General features: G+C 46.0%; 1 protein-coding gene across 4 annotated transcripts in view; it reads right to left on the bottom strand.

The window, feature by feature from the left end:
• The window catches only part of NTRK3 (neurotrophic receptor tyrosine kinase 3), a 429,804-nt gene that overhangs the window by 317,116 nt on the left and 94,467 nt on the right, over positions 1 to 18,221 (bottom strand). For all 4 annotated transcript variants that reach the window (XR_013390655.1, XM_077918932.1, XM_028705834.2 and 1 more), the window contains exons 2-3: positions 6,635 to 6,709; positions 3,907 to 3,978 (exon numbers count right to left, since the gene is read on the bottom strand). Coding sequence is in view for 3 of the 4 variants with exons in the window: in XM_077918932.1 (XP_077775058.1) it covers positions 3,907 to 3,978; positions 6,635 to 6,709 (147 nt within the window). In the remaining variant the exon portion in view is untranslated. The remainder of the gene's footprint in view (positions 1 to 3,906; positions 3,979 to 6,634; positions 6,710 to 18,221) is intronic.

Below are 18,221 nucleotides of genomic sequence, written 5' to 3'. Positions count from 1 at the left end.
AGGACCTGAGCTCAACAACATGTGACTGTTTTGAACCTCCCTTTCTGAAGTCCAATCTTATGGGTGTTTGCTTGGAAATCCCACTGGCCCTACCATTAGGCAAAGTGAGGCAGCTGCCTTAGGTGGTAGGTGCCTACAGGCAGTAGCTCCTCCCCTCAATCCTCCTGAGTCTCCCAATATGGTTAGATTGAGGTTTAGTCATCAACAGTGTTATCTTCCATGGGTTTGTCTTTCCAACATGCTTTACCCTCTCCTAGTAATATAAGACAAGAAGATCCCTGTTGGAGCCAACCAAAGTCATATCTAGACCAGGATCCTCTGTCTTCCCAGTGGCCAACCGCTGCCTCTGGGAAGCTCTCAGAGTAGCTAGGTGGCAAAAGGGGAGGAGGAGGTTGCCTTCCTGTCTTGCTTATGGACCTCCCAGAGATATCTGCTTGGTGTTGTGGAAAACAGGGTGCTAAACTAGATTGTTGCAAGGGTGGAGGGGTGCCTTGTGCTTTTTTGTAAACCGCTGTATATAAGCAGTATATAAAATTTTACAAAACAAATAACTTATACTGAGCCCAGACCATTGGTCCATCTGGCTCAATGCTGTCTACACTGACTACAGAAACTCTCCAGGGTTTCAGACCAGGGATGTTTCCAAGTTAATGCTGGAGATGCTAGGGATTGAACCTGAGACCTTCTGCATGCAAAGCATATGTTCTACCATTGACCTACATGTATTTGATATGGAGCTGCCAAACCTACAGGGCTGACTTGAAGTCTCCAGATTTGCCTGGACCCTTCCAGGTGGCAGGCTTGAATTTTCAGGTAGGAGATGCACACACCTAGACATACACCATAGATAACACTGGGGGATCTGCCCTCCACTGCTCCCTTTGACCGGGCAGGTCTCTTCTTGTGAGGTCGCTTAGAAAATGAGATAAAGTACAGAAGAGAGGGAGGGGAGTGCATGTGTAAGAAAAAGCCAATGGGACAATGTTGTTGTTGTTGTTTAGTCATTTAGTCATGTCTGACTCTTCATGACCCCATGGACCAGAGCACGCCAGGCACTCCTGTCTTCCACCGCCTCCCACAGTTTGGTCAAACTCATGCTGGTAGCTTCGAGAACACTGTCCAACCATCTCATCCTCTGTCATCCCCTTCTCCTTGTGCCCTCCATCTTTCCCAACACCAGGGTCTTTTCCAGGGAGTCTTCTCTTCTCATGAGGTGGCCAAAGTATTGGAGCCTCAGCTTCACAATCTGTCCTTCCAAAGAGCACTCAGGGCTGATTTCCTTAAGAATGGATAGGTTTGATCTTCTTGCAGTCCATGGAACTCTCAAGTGTCTCCTCCAGCACCATAATTCAAAAGCATCAATTCTTCGGTGATCAGCCTTCTTTATGGTCCAGCTCTCACTTCCATACATCATTACTGGGAAAACCATAGCTTTAACTATACGGACCTTTGTTGGCAAGGTAATAGACAGGACTTATCAGAAGGTGGAGGAGAGGGAGGAGGAGTTAAAGTAGCTGGGGAAAGGAAGAGTTGTGCGGATTGGAATTTAGCCTCCAAAATTATTGGCTGCAGTCTTCTAGTCCTCTGTGATTCTTCTACAGTGAATGCTTGCACAAATGCGGCTAATGCTTGCACACTCCCACAGAAGTGGTGAAAGAGAGACGTTCAGCAACAGATTTGACCTTCTGCACGCATACTTTGGGTAAAACCATTCAGGGATACAATTATGCATTCGTTTTAAAAAATAAAATAAAAAGAAGAACGTTCGCAGCATTTCCGAAGTGTGTGGGATAGGCATTCCTGGCAACAGAATCCAGAGACCAGAATGCCTGGAAAGAAACGACTGTATAAACTTAGCACTGAAGCATGGTAGAGCTGAGTCAAAACCGTTTCAGCTGTTTTCCAAATTGTTGGCAGTGCAATATTACTTATATATAAATACTGCAAATTGGCAATTCTGACCAAAAAGGGAAAAAAAGTGACACAACCTGTTGCTAAACATTTACATTTGGAGAATCACAGCTTGCTGGACTTTGCAATAATTGCAATGGAGATGTCAACAGATCCAATAATGTTAGCAAAAAAAAAAAAAAAAGGAGTAGGAGTAGGAGGAGAATTTCTGGATGTATATCCTGGGCACATTAACACCACATGGCCTCAACCTGGAAGGTAGTACCAACATCACTTAGCTTCAGCAAATGGATTCCTTCTGAACATCCCCTCTTCAAAGCTCTATAACGGCCACCTTGGAAACAACATCATTTTTATCATAGCAACTGATGAAGGCAGAAGCCCAAATGTTTTGCTATGACAATCAGAATTTCTGTTTTGTTAGTCACTGTAATAAGCATATGGTTTTAGTGATCACCTGCATCCTTCCAGGATCCAGAAGAAACTTGTCAGAAGTGCTGTTTGATGCTTTCAATTCTGCCTGCCCACCCCTTTCTGATTTTCAGTAATTTTTCAGCATTTCTCATCAAAATGCCCACTTGCTTCCTGACATTCCCATTTCATCGCCCCTATTCCATTTGGCTCCCTCGTGTTGGGCCCTCACCACATAGTCCTTGTTTGACTACACTATCCATGTGACTAAATCACGGAACAGGAAGCAGCAGTGAGAAGGGGAAAACAATGGTGCCAACAGGATTTGTCAAAACTGAATATTCTCTCAAAGTGCTCTTCAGGTAGGGATAGATGGATCAATCTATTTCTAGCCTATTCCATTTTTTCCGTATGTTCCTTCATAAGCCTGTCTCACCCACTTCTTGCAGTATTTTTTAAAAATGCATGAAACTTAAACATTTAATTTTATCCTAGCATATGCCTTTATAAACATAATTTGTATTTAAATGCACATTTCAAAGCAGTTCAGCCCCACCCATTATTTTTTATAAGTCAAGAACCACATTGTGAATTTCAGAAAAGCATGAAATCCAATGCATCACTATATTCCAATCCATGCATTAGTCCAGGAGGTACAGACCAAAGTCAGTTTGCATCAAAATCCACAGAAATCAAATTTCTCAAGCACCCATTCTGGGGATGGGGGGGGTGGATTCCACCAGAACCAACTGTTCTAATAAAAAAACAGTGTAGAATATATCTAGAACAACAGTCATTCCACCCAGTTGACCCGCTTCATCCAGTACTCCACAGACATGTCTCACTTCCAGAGACTGAATACCACGCATATAGCCCTTGTTTGTGGTCCCAGCTCCTTCCGTTTTCAAGATGCCTTCCGGCTTAGCCTTACACTGTCAAAAAAGCCCCTGTATCATCGCTTGGTCCCGGCTCATATGCTTTTCTAACGAGTCAGTAATTAAGAGCGCAAGCTGTCAGCCATGTGCCTGAGGTATGACAGCAGGGAGGAAAAACAGATATTGCCTTGCGTCTCCCGTTCGTTATGTGTTAATGAGAACGGTTTGAGGCTGCGTCGCAAATGCCACACTGATACAAGCACCTTGGCCCAGTCTCCCCCCTATCCACCCACCCCCAATGGTATCTCCCCCCCCCTCCCGCCCCCGAACCTCATGCTGAAAGGGAAACTTTCTACTGACCACCTAATGGGTGTTAATGAGGAATCGCTCATTAGTGCCGCAATCAAAGTTGCTTTGGTTATTAAGACACCTAAATCTGCCAGCTGCCCATGGGGAAAGAATTGTTTGAGGCTCTCCTTTCTCTGACCCCTTTGATTTCCTCCTTTTTCTTCCTCCCTTTGCCTCCCATCCTTTCGCCTGCCCCCCCCTCTTTGCTTCTACCCTGCTCCTCTGACTTGTCTGTCCTCAAGCAACTGTGTGGAGAAGAAACACCCCCCCCCAAAAAAAGCAATTGCACAGCACGGCAGGGAGCATGCAGAGATGGGTCGGTCAGGGGGTTGAAGGAGGGAAGCAAAGCAAACCTACTCACATGTAGTGCAGGTGGGGGTTTTTATCAAATGCTCGAGGCTGGATGCTCCGGAGTCCAGAGTCCATGATTGTCCTGAAAAGAAATGGAAAAGGTCAGCAATAGCGAGGTAGTCAAAGCCCTGTGCTCATTTTGAGGAGGTAGATAGGAACATGCCATGCCCATTTGAAAGAAGAAATTATGAGACAAGCAGGGAAGGCCTGGAAACCAGAAGAAGTCAGGGAAAGGTGACTGAGGCCCCATTCTTGCCTTATACAGTCATACCTTGGAAGTCGAACGGAGTCCGTTTGACTTCCAAAATGTTCGGAAACCAAAGCATGGCTTCTGATTGGCTGCAGGAAGCTCCTGCAGCCAATTGGAAGCCCCGTCATCCTTTTGGCTTCCAAAAATAGTTCGCAAATTGGAACACTCACTTCCAGGTTTGCGGCGTTCAGGAGCCAAAACGTTCGAGAACTAAGCTGTCCGAAAGCCAAGGTACGGACTGTATTTAAAGCACTGTGATACCATTTTAAACACAGCCATGGCTTCACCCAAATAATTCCGGGAGCTGTAGTTGTTGAGGATGCTGAGAGATGTTAGGAGGCTCTTATCTCCCTCTCAGAACTACAGTTCCCAGAGTTCCCTGGGAAGAGGAACTGTGAAAGGTGACTGTTTGACCATTCTGGGTCCCATCGACTTCAAGGCCCCTCTTTAAAAGGCTCTTTGTCTTTACACCTGACTTGGACTGGACAGCCCTTCAAATAGAGGGACAGTACGTTTGGGCCATGGGATGCGGGTGGCACTGTGGTCTAAACCACAGAGCCTAGGGCTTGCTGATCAGAAGGTCGGCGGGTCAAATCCCCGTGATGGAGTGAGCTCCAGTTGCTTGGTCCCTGCTCCTGCCAACCTAGCAGTTTGAGAGCACGTCAAGTGAAAGTAGGTAAATAGGTACCGCTCCGGCGGGAAGGTAACCAGTGTTTCCGTGCACTGCCCTGGTTCGCCAGAAGCGGCTTAGTCATGCTGGCCACATGACCCGGAAGCTGTCTGTGGACAAACGCTGGCTCCCTTGGCCTGTAGAGCGAGATGAGTGCGCAACCCCAGAGTCGTCTGCGACTAGACCTAATGGTCAGGGGTACCTTTACCTTTGGGCCAGGGACATGGGGGTGCAGAACCAGGAGTTTCCTGACCTGCGTTCTAATTCTGGCTGCTCCCCAAAGCAACACGTATGGTCCCAGCACAAGAGCATTCAAGAAGGATCCCTTTTTTTCCACTCATGAAGGAGCTGAGTCAGTCAAAGCAAGCAGAAGCCCACCACAACACGCCAGCACTAAATCTGGACAAGATCTGAACAAGCAATTTCAGATGCTTACATAGAGAATTCCTTAGGAAGACAGTTGCTTACCAAGGTTAAGTTTCAGGGAAGCTCAGCAGAGCCTCCTCCTTTCTGCTGACCTGTGATCAGATGGCAGCTATGGGAGGGTTTTTGTAAGCAAAAGGTATTTTTAGAACAGGTGTCATTTAGTTCAGGGGTGGGGAACCTATTTCACCCTAAGGGTTGGATTGAAGCACAAGTGGGCAGAAAAATAAAATAAAATAAAATAAAATAAAATAATGAAATAAAATAAAATAAAATAAAATAAAGCACGTTCTTCTACTCTCCCACATCATTGTCACAAACACCTGTACCAACCAACAATTTTAATAAACCAATTTTATTTCAATATCAAATCAATATTATTAGAGCAAAGATTATGGGATTATGCACACAGTGACTTGCGATCTCAATCACACGCAGTCTGTAGTCCGCTGGCAGTAGGAGTACAATATGGGCATGTCTTTAAGTTAACATCTTACATTAAAAACCTGACAGTACCAAATTATCGAAGGCTTTTCACCAAAGCCAGACTAAACGTCTTTCCTTCTGCAGTGCTGGATGGCAGGTTGAGAGGAGTTCCCTACCAGGACAGACTTTGCTCGTGTGCTCAAGACATCGATTCCATAAAACATATTCTGTTGCACTGTGCAAAATATGAGCAAGCCAGGGCTGAACTGATATTACCCTTGCTGGTACCTTTCCCGGGAAAATCAGAGGCTGAATATGTCAGGTTCCTATTGGAAGACCGGACAAATGCTAGAACATTAGCAGTGGCCAAGTTTTTATTGGTGGTTGCAAGAACCAATGATCTCTATATTCTGAACAAAATGCTTGTTTAACCTGGAGGTAGGCTGTATGAATTGTGTATTGCTTTGTAACAATTTGTTGGGTCTCTGGACTGTAATAAAGGTTGATTGATTGATATTATTTTGATCCAGTGCCTACTCTGTCTGTTTGGTAATCCGGCACTGGTGCAAACACAGATACACAGGCTAGATGTAGACATATCAAAGCAGCATTGCAAACTTTGTATGAGAAATCGGGTTAGCAAAAATGGGACTCCACAGCGCCATCTGGTGTCGCAGTGTTTGAATGCATAAACAACGTATATAAAGCAATTTTTCTTTGCCAATGTAACTGAATCAACACACACACACACGCGTCTCAAAAGCCCAGTGTAAAGAGGTGTATATTCAGGGTACAATGAAAACGATACAATGAAGGTGCCAGGCATACCTCTTTGACAGGCAATTCCACAACTTAGTGGGCTGCCGACCCCAAACTTCAGAGGGCTCTGGAATGGCCCTGAGGTCCCCCTCTGCTGATCTTAATGCCCAAGAGTGTCCATAGGGAAGGAAGTTTTTCAAACATACTCACAGTCTCTGGAGTCCTGTGTACAGCTCCATATCTACGGCGTTCAGTGTCTGCAAATTCTTCCAAAATTCTATGTGTCTGTGGAGAGAAAAGAGGCAGACTTTAAAGCTGGACTTAGACCCCCATTGACATCAATGGGACAAATGAGTCATGTCTTAAGACCCATTGAATTCAAAGGAAACTACATTCAACCCAGCCAGGTTCCAACCCAACGAAAACCCGGGTTTTTCTTTAGGAACTACTGTTCTCTCCCACTCAACCCCCGTTATTTGCAAATGTATGCAGATTTAATTGATTGATTGATTAACACTCAGACAATTAATTAAGCGATAGGTTTTTAAAACTGAGCAGCGGCCACAATGAAAGCTAAGCTTCTTGTGGGGGTAAGTCAAAGGGATAGACTCACATTTTTCTTTCTTTTTAAATGAAGTGGTTGCTTGTTCCTTCCTATCCCCTCCCCAATTTACAACACAAAAAAATATTATTTTACTCTTCCTCCCATAAGAGTGTTAAGAAAACCCCCACTAGATCAGGCCAAAGGCAAACTAAGGCCCAGGGGCCGGATCCGGCCCAATCACCTTATCAATCATTTTCAGTTTCCCTCAGTTTCTCCCCCCACACCCCAAATTTTTAATTCAGCTCTGCATTTACAAATAACTTATATGGGGGGGGGGGGGTAATTCTTTGGAAGCTTTTCGAAAAAGGCAGTAAAGAAGGTGCTGGGTGAAATCACAGCCAACCAGTTCAAGTCTTGGATGAGCAAATTTCGGCAGCAATCTGAGATTCAAAAATTGTGGCCCAAAAATTCATCAGCAATTTTGTGTGATTTTCTCCAAATATACACATTTTTGCATGCAGTTTTGAGTGGGATAGATATTTTCTCAACCCATTTCCCCAAATATAATGTGCCTAGCAAGCACATATTTACATACACTTGCTCATAATATGTGATTGTTGAGTGGAGAGCTGGACTGTAAAATTCAGAGCAGTGCTAATTTTGAAAAATAACTCTGTTTTGGTTCACATACTGCTTCAAAAAGTGCAAATTAAAAGGCAAACGAGATTGGATTTCTCCCGCATCCCTGGTCCCCAAGGTTGTTCCCGGCAACTGGTATTTCATCGCATGTCCAGCTATCATTGTAACCTCCTTTGGCTCCCCAACCTTTTCCCACTAACACATACCTATCTGGAATCATAGTCGGCTGCAACTCTCACAGCCTACATTTCATGTCCTTCTTTCTTTCTCCATATATCGTGTATGTCATTAGTCACATATTTCAAAAACACCTTGCCAGGTCTCCTCAAATTTCTCCAAATTTCTCCAGGTCTCCATTTATTCCCTTCCCACCCCGCTAACCACAAAGGACATTGAGAATGGAAACATGGTTAACAGCATTCAGTTTCCAGGACATAAACAAACAAACAAACAAACAAACAAACAGGCTCCGGGCAAAGCGGAGAGCTCAGGATCCATCAGTCAAGGAGGGCTTACCTGGCAGTGCTGAAGACTAGAAGCAGGCAGGCACACTCTGAGTGGCTGAGGGGCACCATTCTAATTTCCCACAATGCCCCAGAGTGACATTACATCAGAGGCATTATGGGAAATGAAAATGGCAGCTAGATTCAGGTGCCTGGTACTGCTGGAGTAGGGGAGTTACCGTATTTTTCGCTCCATAAGACACACTTTTTTCCTCCTAAAAAGTAAGGGGAAATGTCTGTGCGTACTATGGAACGAATTTGTGGTCGATCGCTGGCTCCCTTTCTGGCCCCGCCCCCTTGCCCAGGCATCCATTTTTGAATGTTCTGCAGACGGGGCCGTTTGTTTCCCCAGCGACATGTGACTGGCTAATTAGATTATCTGTCTGGAAACTGTAGAAACGGCTCGCTTTCCTTTCCTAAAGAAGCTGCAGAACTGTGAGTTGAACCCCATAAAAACAGGATTTTTTCCCTTTGCAAAGTAAGCTCAACAACTTTGAGCTGATCCTCAAGAAAGGGGCTTTTCCCCTTTGCAAAAGAAGCTGCACAACTTTGAGCTGATCCCCTCAAAAACGGGGCTTTCCCCCCTTTCCTCCTCTAAAAACTAGGTGCCTCTTATGGTCAGGCGTCTTATGGAGTGAAAAATACAGTAAGTGAGTGACAGGAAAAAAATGTGTACTGGTGGTCCTGGGACAGGCATCAGTGGTGTACTCTACCATATCCTCCAACATACCTCTGATAAAAATGGGGTCATCCCACCCCCCCACCCCCCACACACCTCCTCCTCCTCCTCCTTGGCCAGGGCAGGGAAGTAGTCGCTGAATGAAGCAAGCTGGAACCAAGGCTTTCTTAGGACCATTAATGTGACCCTGATCTTGTTTTCATAAAAACAGGAAGTGGCATATTTGGGGGGGTGGGAATGGGAGGCATAGCTCTAAGAAGTGTGTTAGAAAGATGCACAGATCTGAACTCCCAGTAACATGTTAAAACACTATTTGGAGGGAAGGCCTCTCATGAAGTCGGGACTCTCTGTAGCACCATGAGAAGCTGCGATGGCTAGAGGGCTTTTGGGACAGTGTTCAAAGATCTCAGCTCCTGGCACAGTCCCTGATTTGAATGTGTGAACCAACTCTGGTTTTAAATAGCCCCACTGCATCTGAGTGGACCTTGAGCAATCATGGAAGGTTTGTACCCTGCCTGCCTTCAAATGTCAACCAAAAATCACAAAGCAGCTTTCATTTCAAAGTACACCCCCAAAACAAAACAAAAATCTTCTGCAAAATCATTAAATAGAACAAGATCAAGACATTGTAGAGTACCAATCCAAACCACCGTATGGTAGAAAAAGACAACATCACAACAAAGAGATCAATGCTTAAAAAAAAAACCCAGTGAAATTTTGGTTTCATTTGCACAATAAATTGAAAGCATTATGATGTCACCTTAAACTGTCCTGACTTCCTCCAAAGAACCCCAGGAATTATAGTTTGTTAAAGGTGCTAAGAGTTGTTAGAAAACTTGTCACAGAGCTACAGTTATCAGCACCTTTAACAAACTACAGTTCCCAGGATTCTTTGGGGGAAGCAAGGACTCTTAAAGTGACACAGGAGTGCTTAAAATGTATTGTGTGAATATGACCATAGTTAATCCAGTCCGGGAAGGGATGCTCAACACATTGACCAAACAAACCATTATACTTTGCAACTCCCTGAAGTAGCTGAAACAAGCAGGCATCCTGCCACCAGCCCCAAGGGAGCTATTGCCACTTTAAACTGTCCTGGATTCCTCCAAAGAATTATGGGAGCTGTAGTTTGGGAAATCTTAAAAAGTAGAGACATCACCTTGCCAACAAAGGTCTGTATAGTAAAAGCTATGGTTTTCCCAGTAGTGATGTATGGAAGTGAGAGCTGGACCATAAAGAAGGCTGATCGCCGAAGAACTGATGCTTTTGAATTATGGTGCTGGAGGAGACTCTTGAGAGTCCCATGGACTGCAAGAAGATCAAACCTATCCATTCTGAAGGAAATCAGCCCTGAGGGCTCACTGGAAGGATAGATCCTGAAGCTGAGACTCCAATACTTTGGCCACCTCATGAGAAGAGAAGACTTCCTGGAAAAGATCCTGATGTTGGGAAAGATGGAGGGCAGAAGGAGAAGGGGACGACGGAGGACGGGATGGTTGGACAGTGTTCTCGAAGCTACCAGCATGAGTTTGACCAAACTGCGGGAGGCAGTGGAAGACAGGAGTGCCTGGCGTGCTCTGGTCCATGGGGTCACGAAGAGTCGGACACGACTAAACAACAACCAAATTTGGGAAAGGTGTTGAGGGTTGTTAGGAGACCCCCTACACTCACCACAGTGCTGCAGTTCTCAGAGTTCTCTGGGAAGAGGAATTGATTGTTAAACTCCTCTGGCAAGCCACCTGTTTGCCATCCTTGGGGTACATTTGTAACTTCCATGCACACACCTCTCTGCAGACTGAAGAGGCACTCATAATCCCTTGACTGGTAGGTTTTCAACAACAATGTCTGCAAACATTCGATCTGTGTTTTCAATTCTTCTGTTGGTCAAGAAGCATTGTCAGCGGTTTGTTATTTTGAGTGCCCCTTTATTATAGCAATCTCCACGAGCCACGGGCAATGTGACAGGCACGTTATAAAAGAAGGGGAAACTGAAATAGATCTGTCACTTTAGTGCGCCTCGTTATTCTGTGGATATCAGAGCCAGACCGACAGCTTCTGAGGGACTGCAGAGTCACGTTTCTCAATACGGTAAGGAGCAACCCAAGCGAGGACTCTCTCCCCTCGGGCATCACACAATATTAACAAGCCCAGGACCTGACCCAACAGGGCCCTCGCCTAAAGTTGCGTGAAAAATATTTGCTATCATCATCTCATTCCCCAGGGTGCTTTGGTTTTGTTTTTGTTTTTTTAAAAAAAGAGTCAACTACAGTTGAAGACCATCCTAGAGTCTCTAACAGAGAGTTAAAACAAACATTTCTCGTCGTCTAAATGTTTGCAAATGTGCCAGGTTCCAAGTGCAAAACATCCCACTTAAATGACATGGGATTCACTTCCTCCATCTGTAACATGAGGTTGCTACAGGTTAAGATCACATGCTGCCATCTCTTCCCAGCCATCAGTTCAGGCAGTACATTATCCGTAGGGCCATCCCAAGGTGATTGTGGTTGTAATTCTGTGTAGTGATTAGAGTGTTGGTTCTGGAAGGTCAAAGGTAAAGGGACCCCTGACCATTAGGTCCAGTCATGGCCGACTCGGGGGTTGCGGCACTCATCTTGCTTTATTGGCCGAGGGAGCCGGCGTGCATGTGGCCAGCATGACTAAGCTGCTTCTGGCGAACCAGAGCAGGGCACGGAAACGCCGTTTACCTTCCCACCGGAGCGGTACCTATTTATCTATTTGCACTTTGACGTGCTTTCGAACTGCTAGGTTGGCAGAAGCAGGGACCGAGCAACGGGAGCTCACCCTGTCGCGGGGATTCAAACCGCCAACCTTCTGATCGGCCAGTCCTAGGCTCTGTGGTTTAACCCACAGCGCCACCTGCGTCCCTGGTTCTGGAAGACCAGGGTTGAAATCCCCACTCAACCATGGATTTCAGTGGGTGACCTTGGGGCAGTCAATGCCTCACAGCCTAAACTACCTCTCAGAGTTGTTGTGGGGAGTACCATGTATACCACCTTGAGCTCCTTGGAGAAAAAGATGGGATATAAATGCAGTTGTTAGAAATCCCAGAATCATAGAGTTGGAAGGAGCCCTGAGAATCATCTAGACCAGTGGTTCTCAACCTGTGGGTCCCCAGATGTTGTTGGACTACAAGTCCCATCATTCCTAGCCAGCATGACCAGTGGTCAGGGATGATGGGAGTTGTACTCCAACAACATCTGGGGACCCACAAATTGAGAACCACTGATCTAGACCAACCCCCTGCAATGCAGGAATATGCAGCTGCCCCATACAGGGATCGAACCTGCAACCTTGGCATTATCAGCACCATGCTCTAACCCAGTGTTTCCCAACCTTGTGCCTCCAGCTGTTTTTGGCCTACAATTCCCATCATCCCTTGCCACTGGTCTTGCTAGTCAGGGATGATGGGAGTTGTAGTTCAAAAACAGCTGGAGGCACAAGGTTGGGAAACACTGCTCTAACCAACTAAGCTGTTGTTGCTTTGTTGTTGGTGTATCAGAGTGAGGGACTGACCAGATCATAAGAGTTTACAGGACTGAGTGAAACCAGGTGGGGCACTTTGTCACATGACAACCGCTGAGTCAGTGCATCATTCTGACCAGATGCATAGGTGATGCTCAGTGAACAGGTGGCTCCCTCTTCTGGCACAGAGATTAAGGCGCTCAGGCCTGGCTGATCTGAAGATCCTTCTGGAGACCCTGGCACATGAGAGGTGTACAGAAAGCAGACAAATGTCCAAAATAAAACCTCGTCCAAAGAGTGCTTAGAGGGCAACGCAGGCCCCCTTTCCCTTCCTCCAGTGTCCTTGTTGCATGTGAGTTGCGCAGGCTGCAAAAACAGAGTGCCGCATTGCAACCGCTAAGTGGCGTGCAAACGAGAAGCAACGGAAAATGCAGGCAGCAAGCCCGAGACCACGCTCTCGCAAGGTAACAAGAAAATTGATTTGTCCTCCAGGCGTATTGCGCCTAGTGATCCATACAGAGGCATTAGTGTTCAATTATCTGATATGTTTAGCATGATAAACAACGAAACCAAAAAGAGAGAGGCAGGATGGAAAGGCAGCTCTGGACCACAAAGGAAAAGGAAGAGAGGGAAGGAGGGAGAAGAGTCCATTTCCCAAAGCATCTGCTGCGTTTCTCTGCTTCTCCATCCTACCCACCAAGCCCTTGGCAGCTGTCAAAAGACAGCAAAGCAAGAGCTGCGACCTGGACAGACAGGTACTTAGGAAGTTGATAGGCTCAACCAGCTCCCTTTGAAACCCACTTCAGCTGTGTTATGCTGCTTACACTCTGCAGTGTGTTAAGGTCTGCAGCAGAAAATGCAGGGTCTCTCCACTGGGGCATAACTTAATGGAGCTGCTGGGGTTCCAGTAGGTAGCACTTCCAGTGGCAAAGCAATCAACACCCTTTCCACACACCCCTCAAAAAAAAAGCCAACAGATCTCCATCAAGCAAGCTAATACCTGATTTATGACCTTCTGGTGCAACTCCTATTATTATTATTATTATTATTATTATTATTATTATTATTATTATTATTACCCACTGTAAGAAACCCTGGAGAACCACCAACAGTCAGTGGGGATAATGCTGAGTGGAACTGGCACTGTTAAAAGTTACTTGTACCTCGGGTTACATACGCTTCAGGTTACATACGCTTCAGGTTACAGACTCCGCTAACCCAGAAATAGTGCTTCAGGTTAAGAACTTTGCTTCAGGATGAGAACAGAAATCGTGCTCCAGCGGTGCGGCGGCAGCTAAAGTGTTGCTTCAGGTTAAGTACAGTTTCAGGTTAAGAACAGACCTCCGGAACAAAACTTAAGCTGAGGTACCACTACTGAATTTGCAAGATATACCATATCGGCCCGGATATAAGCCGCACCCGAATACAAGCTGCACCTGTAAAATTCAAGGAGGGGGGGAGCCAAAACCTGAAAAAAGCCACTCCCTTAAAATTCTGCAGGCATTCATACCCGTAAATGGCAAGTGTAGAAGAAAATCCTACGGGTACCATTCCCCACACTCCTGGGCTGCTTCCTGGAGGGGGGAACCATGCTGCTTTGCCAGCAGCCTTTCCCCCTTCTTTTTGGCTGCTTGGGGGAGGCTTGGGAGCCACAGACAGGATGGGTGCCATTGCCCCGCACCCCCAACAGCCCTCTTGGTGGTATCCTGGGGGGGGGGAGAGGACACACTCTATTCCGGCCTTGGAAGGCAAGGCAGGGCCACAGACCTAGGGCAGCTGTTTCAGCAGTGATATCGTAAGGTTGTCAATATAGGCTGCACTTTAACTTTTCACGGCCGGAATTTGGGGGGGAAAGTGCAGCTTATATTTGTGGCCAATACGGTAAATGTTTTCGTGTTTCATTACCTATGCTTTAGAACTCTCTTCCTACAGACACCTTCACTGTACTCTTTTGGGTGCCTGCTAAAACCAGTTTAGTGCAGGCAAGCCTTTGCAGACACATACAATGTTGATGCATTTTAATCTGTTTTTTTAAATACATTCACGTTGGCAAACTAGAATTTCCAATCAGAACTTTATCTGTCTATCTATCTGAAAAGTGCAGCTTCCAAAGATCTCAAATCTGGGGGGAAATGGGAATGTCAATGGAAGAGAGGCAGGGAGGGAAGAGGAGATACCTGCTCTGACATCCGCACAGCAAAAAATCAGTAACTCAACTTGAAACATTTCTGTAAGAGTCACAATGAAACAAGACTCATAAATTCAATAAGAAGAGCCTTGATTCAAGACCATTTTCAATCATCATTTATACAGCACTTTAATATATATATATATATATAATATATATATATATCCTTTGTGTCTGCCATTCATCTTTGCAACAAGTGCAGGATGTGATGGGGGCAACTATTGCTCCCAATTTATATGTGGGGAATTGAAACTGGCAGAGCGACTTAGCCAAGGCAACCCAGTGCGAAAGACACATTGAGAGGGAATCAAGCCCTGACCTCACGGGACCGCATCCAGATCTCTATCCACTGAATCACTTTGGCTGGCTGACATTGGTATGCAATATTCAAAATCTGACATCTTCATAGATAAGTCTATTGCAAGGACTGGCAACTGGGAGCCAACTCTGGCTCACGAAGCCCTGTAGCCTGCCCCCACTTGCAAGTTCAGCATAAAACAACCTTCACTCCTGCCTGGCTATTTTACCCTAACTGACAATGGCAGGGCTGAGCCATATTAATTTTAATGAGGGGTGACTTTCCCTCAGCTTAATTTGAAATCAGTTCAATATTTATGAGCTCTCTCATTGAGCGTTCAGGAAAAATAAAATAGTTTGTTTTTTAGAGGTCTCTCACAGTAGTGCTGTGCCAAAAAACAACTTGCATTTATCCCCCCCCCCCCAAAAAAACCCATTCTCTATAAATTAATGAGAATAGAAGTTGCATTCAGAAATTATGGTATCAAAAGGGAGATAATTTTTCGGAGAAATTTTCATAGGTGGTGTAATGGTTCTAGGGGTTGCTTGTGTATAAGTTGCCGCCACTCCTGGCTAGGTTACCTGGTTGAACCCTTTCTGTCTGGACAGCCTCAAGTTTCGTGGCTGTCTCAGTCGCTGGCAGAATCCGTCAGTGGGCGTTTCTTGAACCTTTTCCAGCATAAAAGCTCTTTGACGCCAAGTCTCCTCCTACTCTCCCTGCGCGGAAGTCTTCTGCGCAAGGAGGGTGTGGGCAGCAGAGTACCCGTACTCTCTCCGCTGGTCTCCAGCAAGGAGTCCTGGAGCCTCCTCTCTGATTCCCCCATCTGCCCCCCTTCTCCACTGGTGTTACGCTGATTTCCTTCCCCAGCAGATGGAATGCCTCTCTCCCTACTGGGACCCTCTCCGGCATCCCTCTGGAGCCTTCCCTCCGCCTCTAGCTCTGATGGCAGTTCCCTGACAGGTGGGGTGCAGGGGTTTCTATGCAATTACTTTTCTTTTGAGGTGACTGAGTGGCTCCTGCAATTGCCCTTTCATTTTACAAATCATCTCATCAGTGGCCTGCATACTGCAGCCTTCCTGGGTGCCTGAGTTTCAATTAAAACTCAAGGCTAGACATAGGCCCTATCTGCACTGTATATTTAAGGCTGCCACTTTAACAGTCATGACTTCCCCCAAAGAATCCTGAGAACTGCAGTTTGTTAAGGTTGTCGAGAGTTGTTCAGAGGTCCCTATTCCCCACACACAGAGCTACATTTCCTAGAGTTCCCTGGTAAGTGGGATTGAATGGTGAACCACGCTGAGAAGTGCAGCTCTGGAAGGAAAGTATGGTTCTCTTAAAAACTCTCAGCAGTCTTAAGACACTACAGCTCCCACAATCCTTTGGGGGAAGCTATGGTGCATTAAATCTATGGTGCAGATGGAGCCATAACGAGGCTCACTTCTCCCATGGAGCTTTTTCGGATCAGGAAACTAAGGCAGCCAGGGAGGCTACAGTATGCTGGATAAATGTTTACCAGAAATAAAAGCATGTGCACAACAGTAGAGGAAGCTCAAAATCCTGCTGGGGCTAACCTTTGAAAGAAATGCTCCCATGCCCCAAGAATAAGGCTGAGAGAGAAAAAAATGGATGCCTCTTTTGCAGACGATTAAAGCTGTTAAGGAACTAGACAAACAGGGTTTTTGTACAATGCCAGTTTGTAGTGCTTCCCCATTCACACTAATGGCGTTCTGTATTTCAGTGTTGTATAATAGTTTTTGATTTCACTTATCATACACCCACCCAGCCAGAAAAGAGAGCCGTTGGTGAATTCAACCAATACGCCTTCCCAGTGAAACACACCCAGGAATAAGACTGTTTTAAACCTCAGTGGGGTACAACAGAGAGAGAAAACACTGACATGATATTTTATGCAAGAGAATTGATCCAGGCAGAGAAGATACTCACGCAACATGTGAATGGAGGGAATGTTAGTTTGACACAGAATGCCAATGGTATAAGCAATGGCTCTAAACACCAACACAGAGTCCGAACTGCAGGACTGGCATTGAGGAGCATGATATTCCTAGCGTAGATTCCTACCCCCCAAATCCTCGTATTCTTTAGATCTATATACCAGCATAGGCAATGCACAGGTTGCAAGATGAGCGGTGATAAAGTTCTAGACTATGGGCTTGGTGCTTGGATCCAGGCTTGTGCTTTGGGTGAGCAAACTGGCCCAAAACAAATTAAATGCCTCAGTTGAGTTCCAGACATTAGTTCTATCCAGGCATTGTCCTTACACAATGGGGGAGTATGCTAGCTCATTCCACCCCCTTCATCATGTCTCTGTCACCCGCAACACCATCATCCACATGTTACAGGATGACCGCCTGTGAAGGTACATGAACTATGCCTATACAGGTTTCGAAACATAAATAACAAGGGTTTGAAAACTATTGGGGGGGGACCTCCAGAAATGCAAGGGGCTCTGCTGCAGATGATTCAGACTCACACTACCAGTGCACAAGGACTCAGTGGAAGGGGAGTGGCCAGCCAGTATAACCCTGCTCTAATCTAATCACATGGAAGAGCTGAACACTCTTGAGGGAGCAAGTTCAAGGAACTCTCCAAGGTGCTGAAATTCCACCCTTAACCTATAGACCAGGGGCAGAGAAGATTTTCTTTCTTGCCAAATGGCCAGATTTTTATCTCTTCCACCTCTGGTGAGCCAAAGTGGGCAGGTGGATGGGACCTCACAGGTGCCATTCACTGGCCATTACTATGACATCAGGTGACGCTTCTCTTTGAAACCTCAGTTCTAGGTACTTCAAAGCAAGTGGGCCGCAGGCCTTTAAAACAGCTGTTTGTAGACAACTTCCCATGAGGCTGTTTATAAAGGGTTTCTCCTTTGAATCTCATTGGTTTGAAGAAGTGAGTGGGAGGGCTGTTTCAAAGCCCTTTGTACACAACTCCAAAGCTCCTGTTCTTTGGGTCCAGCAAGGTGAGCTTCCACCTTCTGTGGTTTGAAGAGGAAATATGGAGGGAGCATGTCTTGCTAAATCCAAAGAACAAATAGGAGCTTTAAGCCACTCCCTTACCTGCCCCACTCCTGATGTCATGCATGAGGGTGGGTGTGCTGGGCATCCCCAGGGCGTTTTTGCAACAGACACCTGCAGGACATTTCTGCCCCACAGAGTCCCATTTGTGGCCAGGGCAAAACAACAACAGCCCCTGAACTTCTCTCTATTCTGCAAACATGCTTAAACTGCCAAATCTGTTTCTGCTGACAGTGGATTGTAATGCACTATCCCTATGGCAAGGGACGTGGGTGGCGCTGTGGGTAAAAGCCTCAGCGCCTAGGGCTTGCCGATCGAAAGGTCGGCGGTTCGAATCCCCACGGCGGGGTGCGCTCCTGTTGCTCGGTCCCAGCGCCTGCCAACCTAGCAGTTCAAAAGCACCCCCGGGTGCAAGTAGATAAATAGGG

The sequence above is a fragment of the Podarcis muralis genome, chromosome 14, assembly GCF_964188315.1.
Source record: "Podarcis muralis chromosome 14, rPodMur119.hap1.1, whole genome shotgun sequence".
Classification (NCBI taxonomy): domain Eukaryota; kingdom Metazoa; phylum Chordata; class Lepidosauria; order Squamata; family Lacertidae; genus Podarcis; species Podarcis muralis.
Note: the sequence above shows the minus strand (reverse complement) of the source record. Positions and strands in the feature narration are given on the sequence as shown.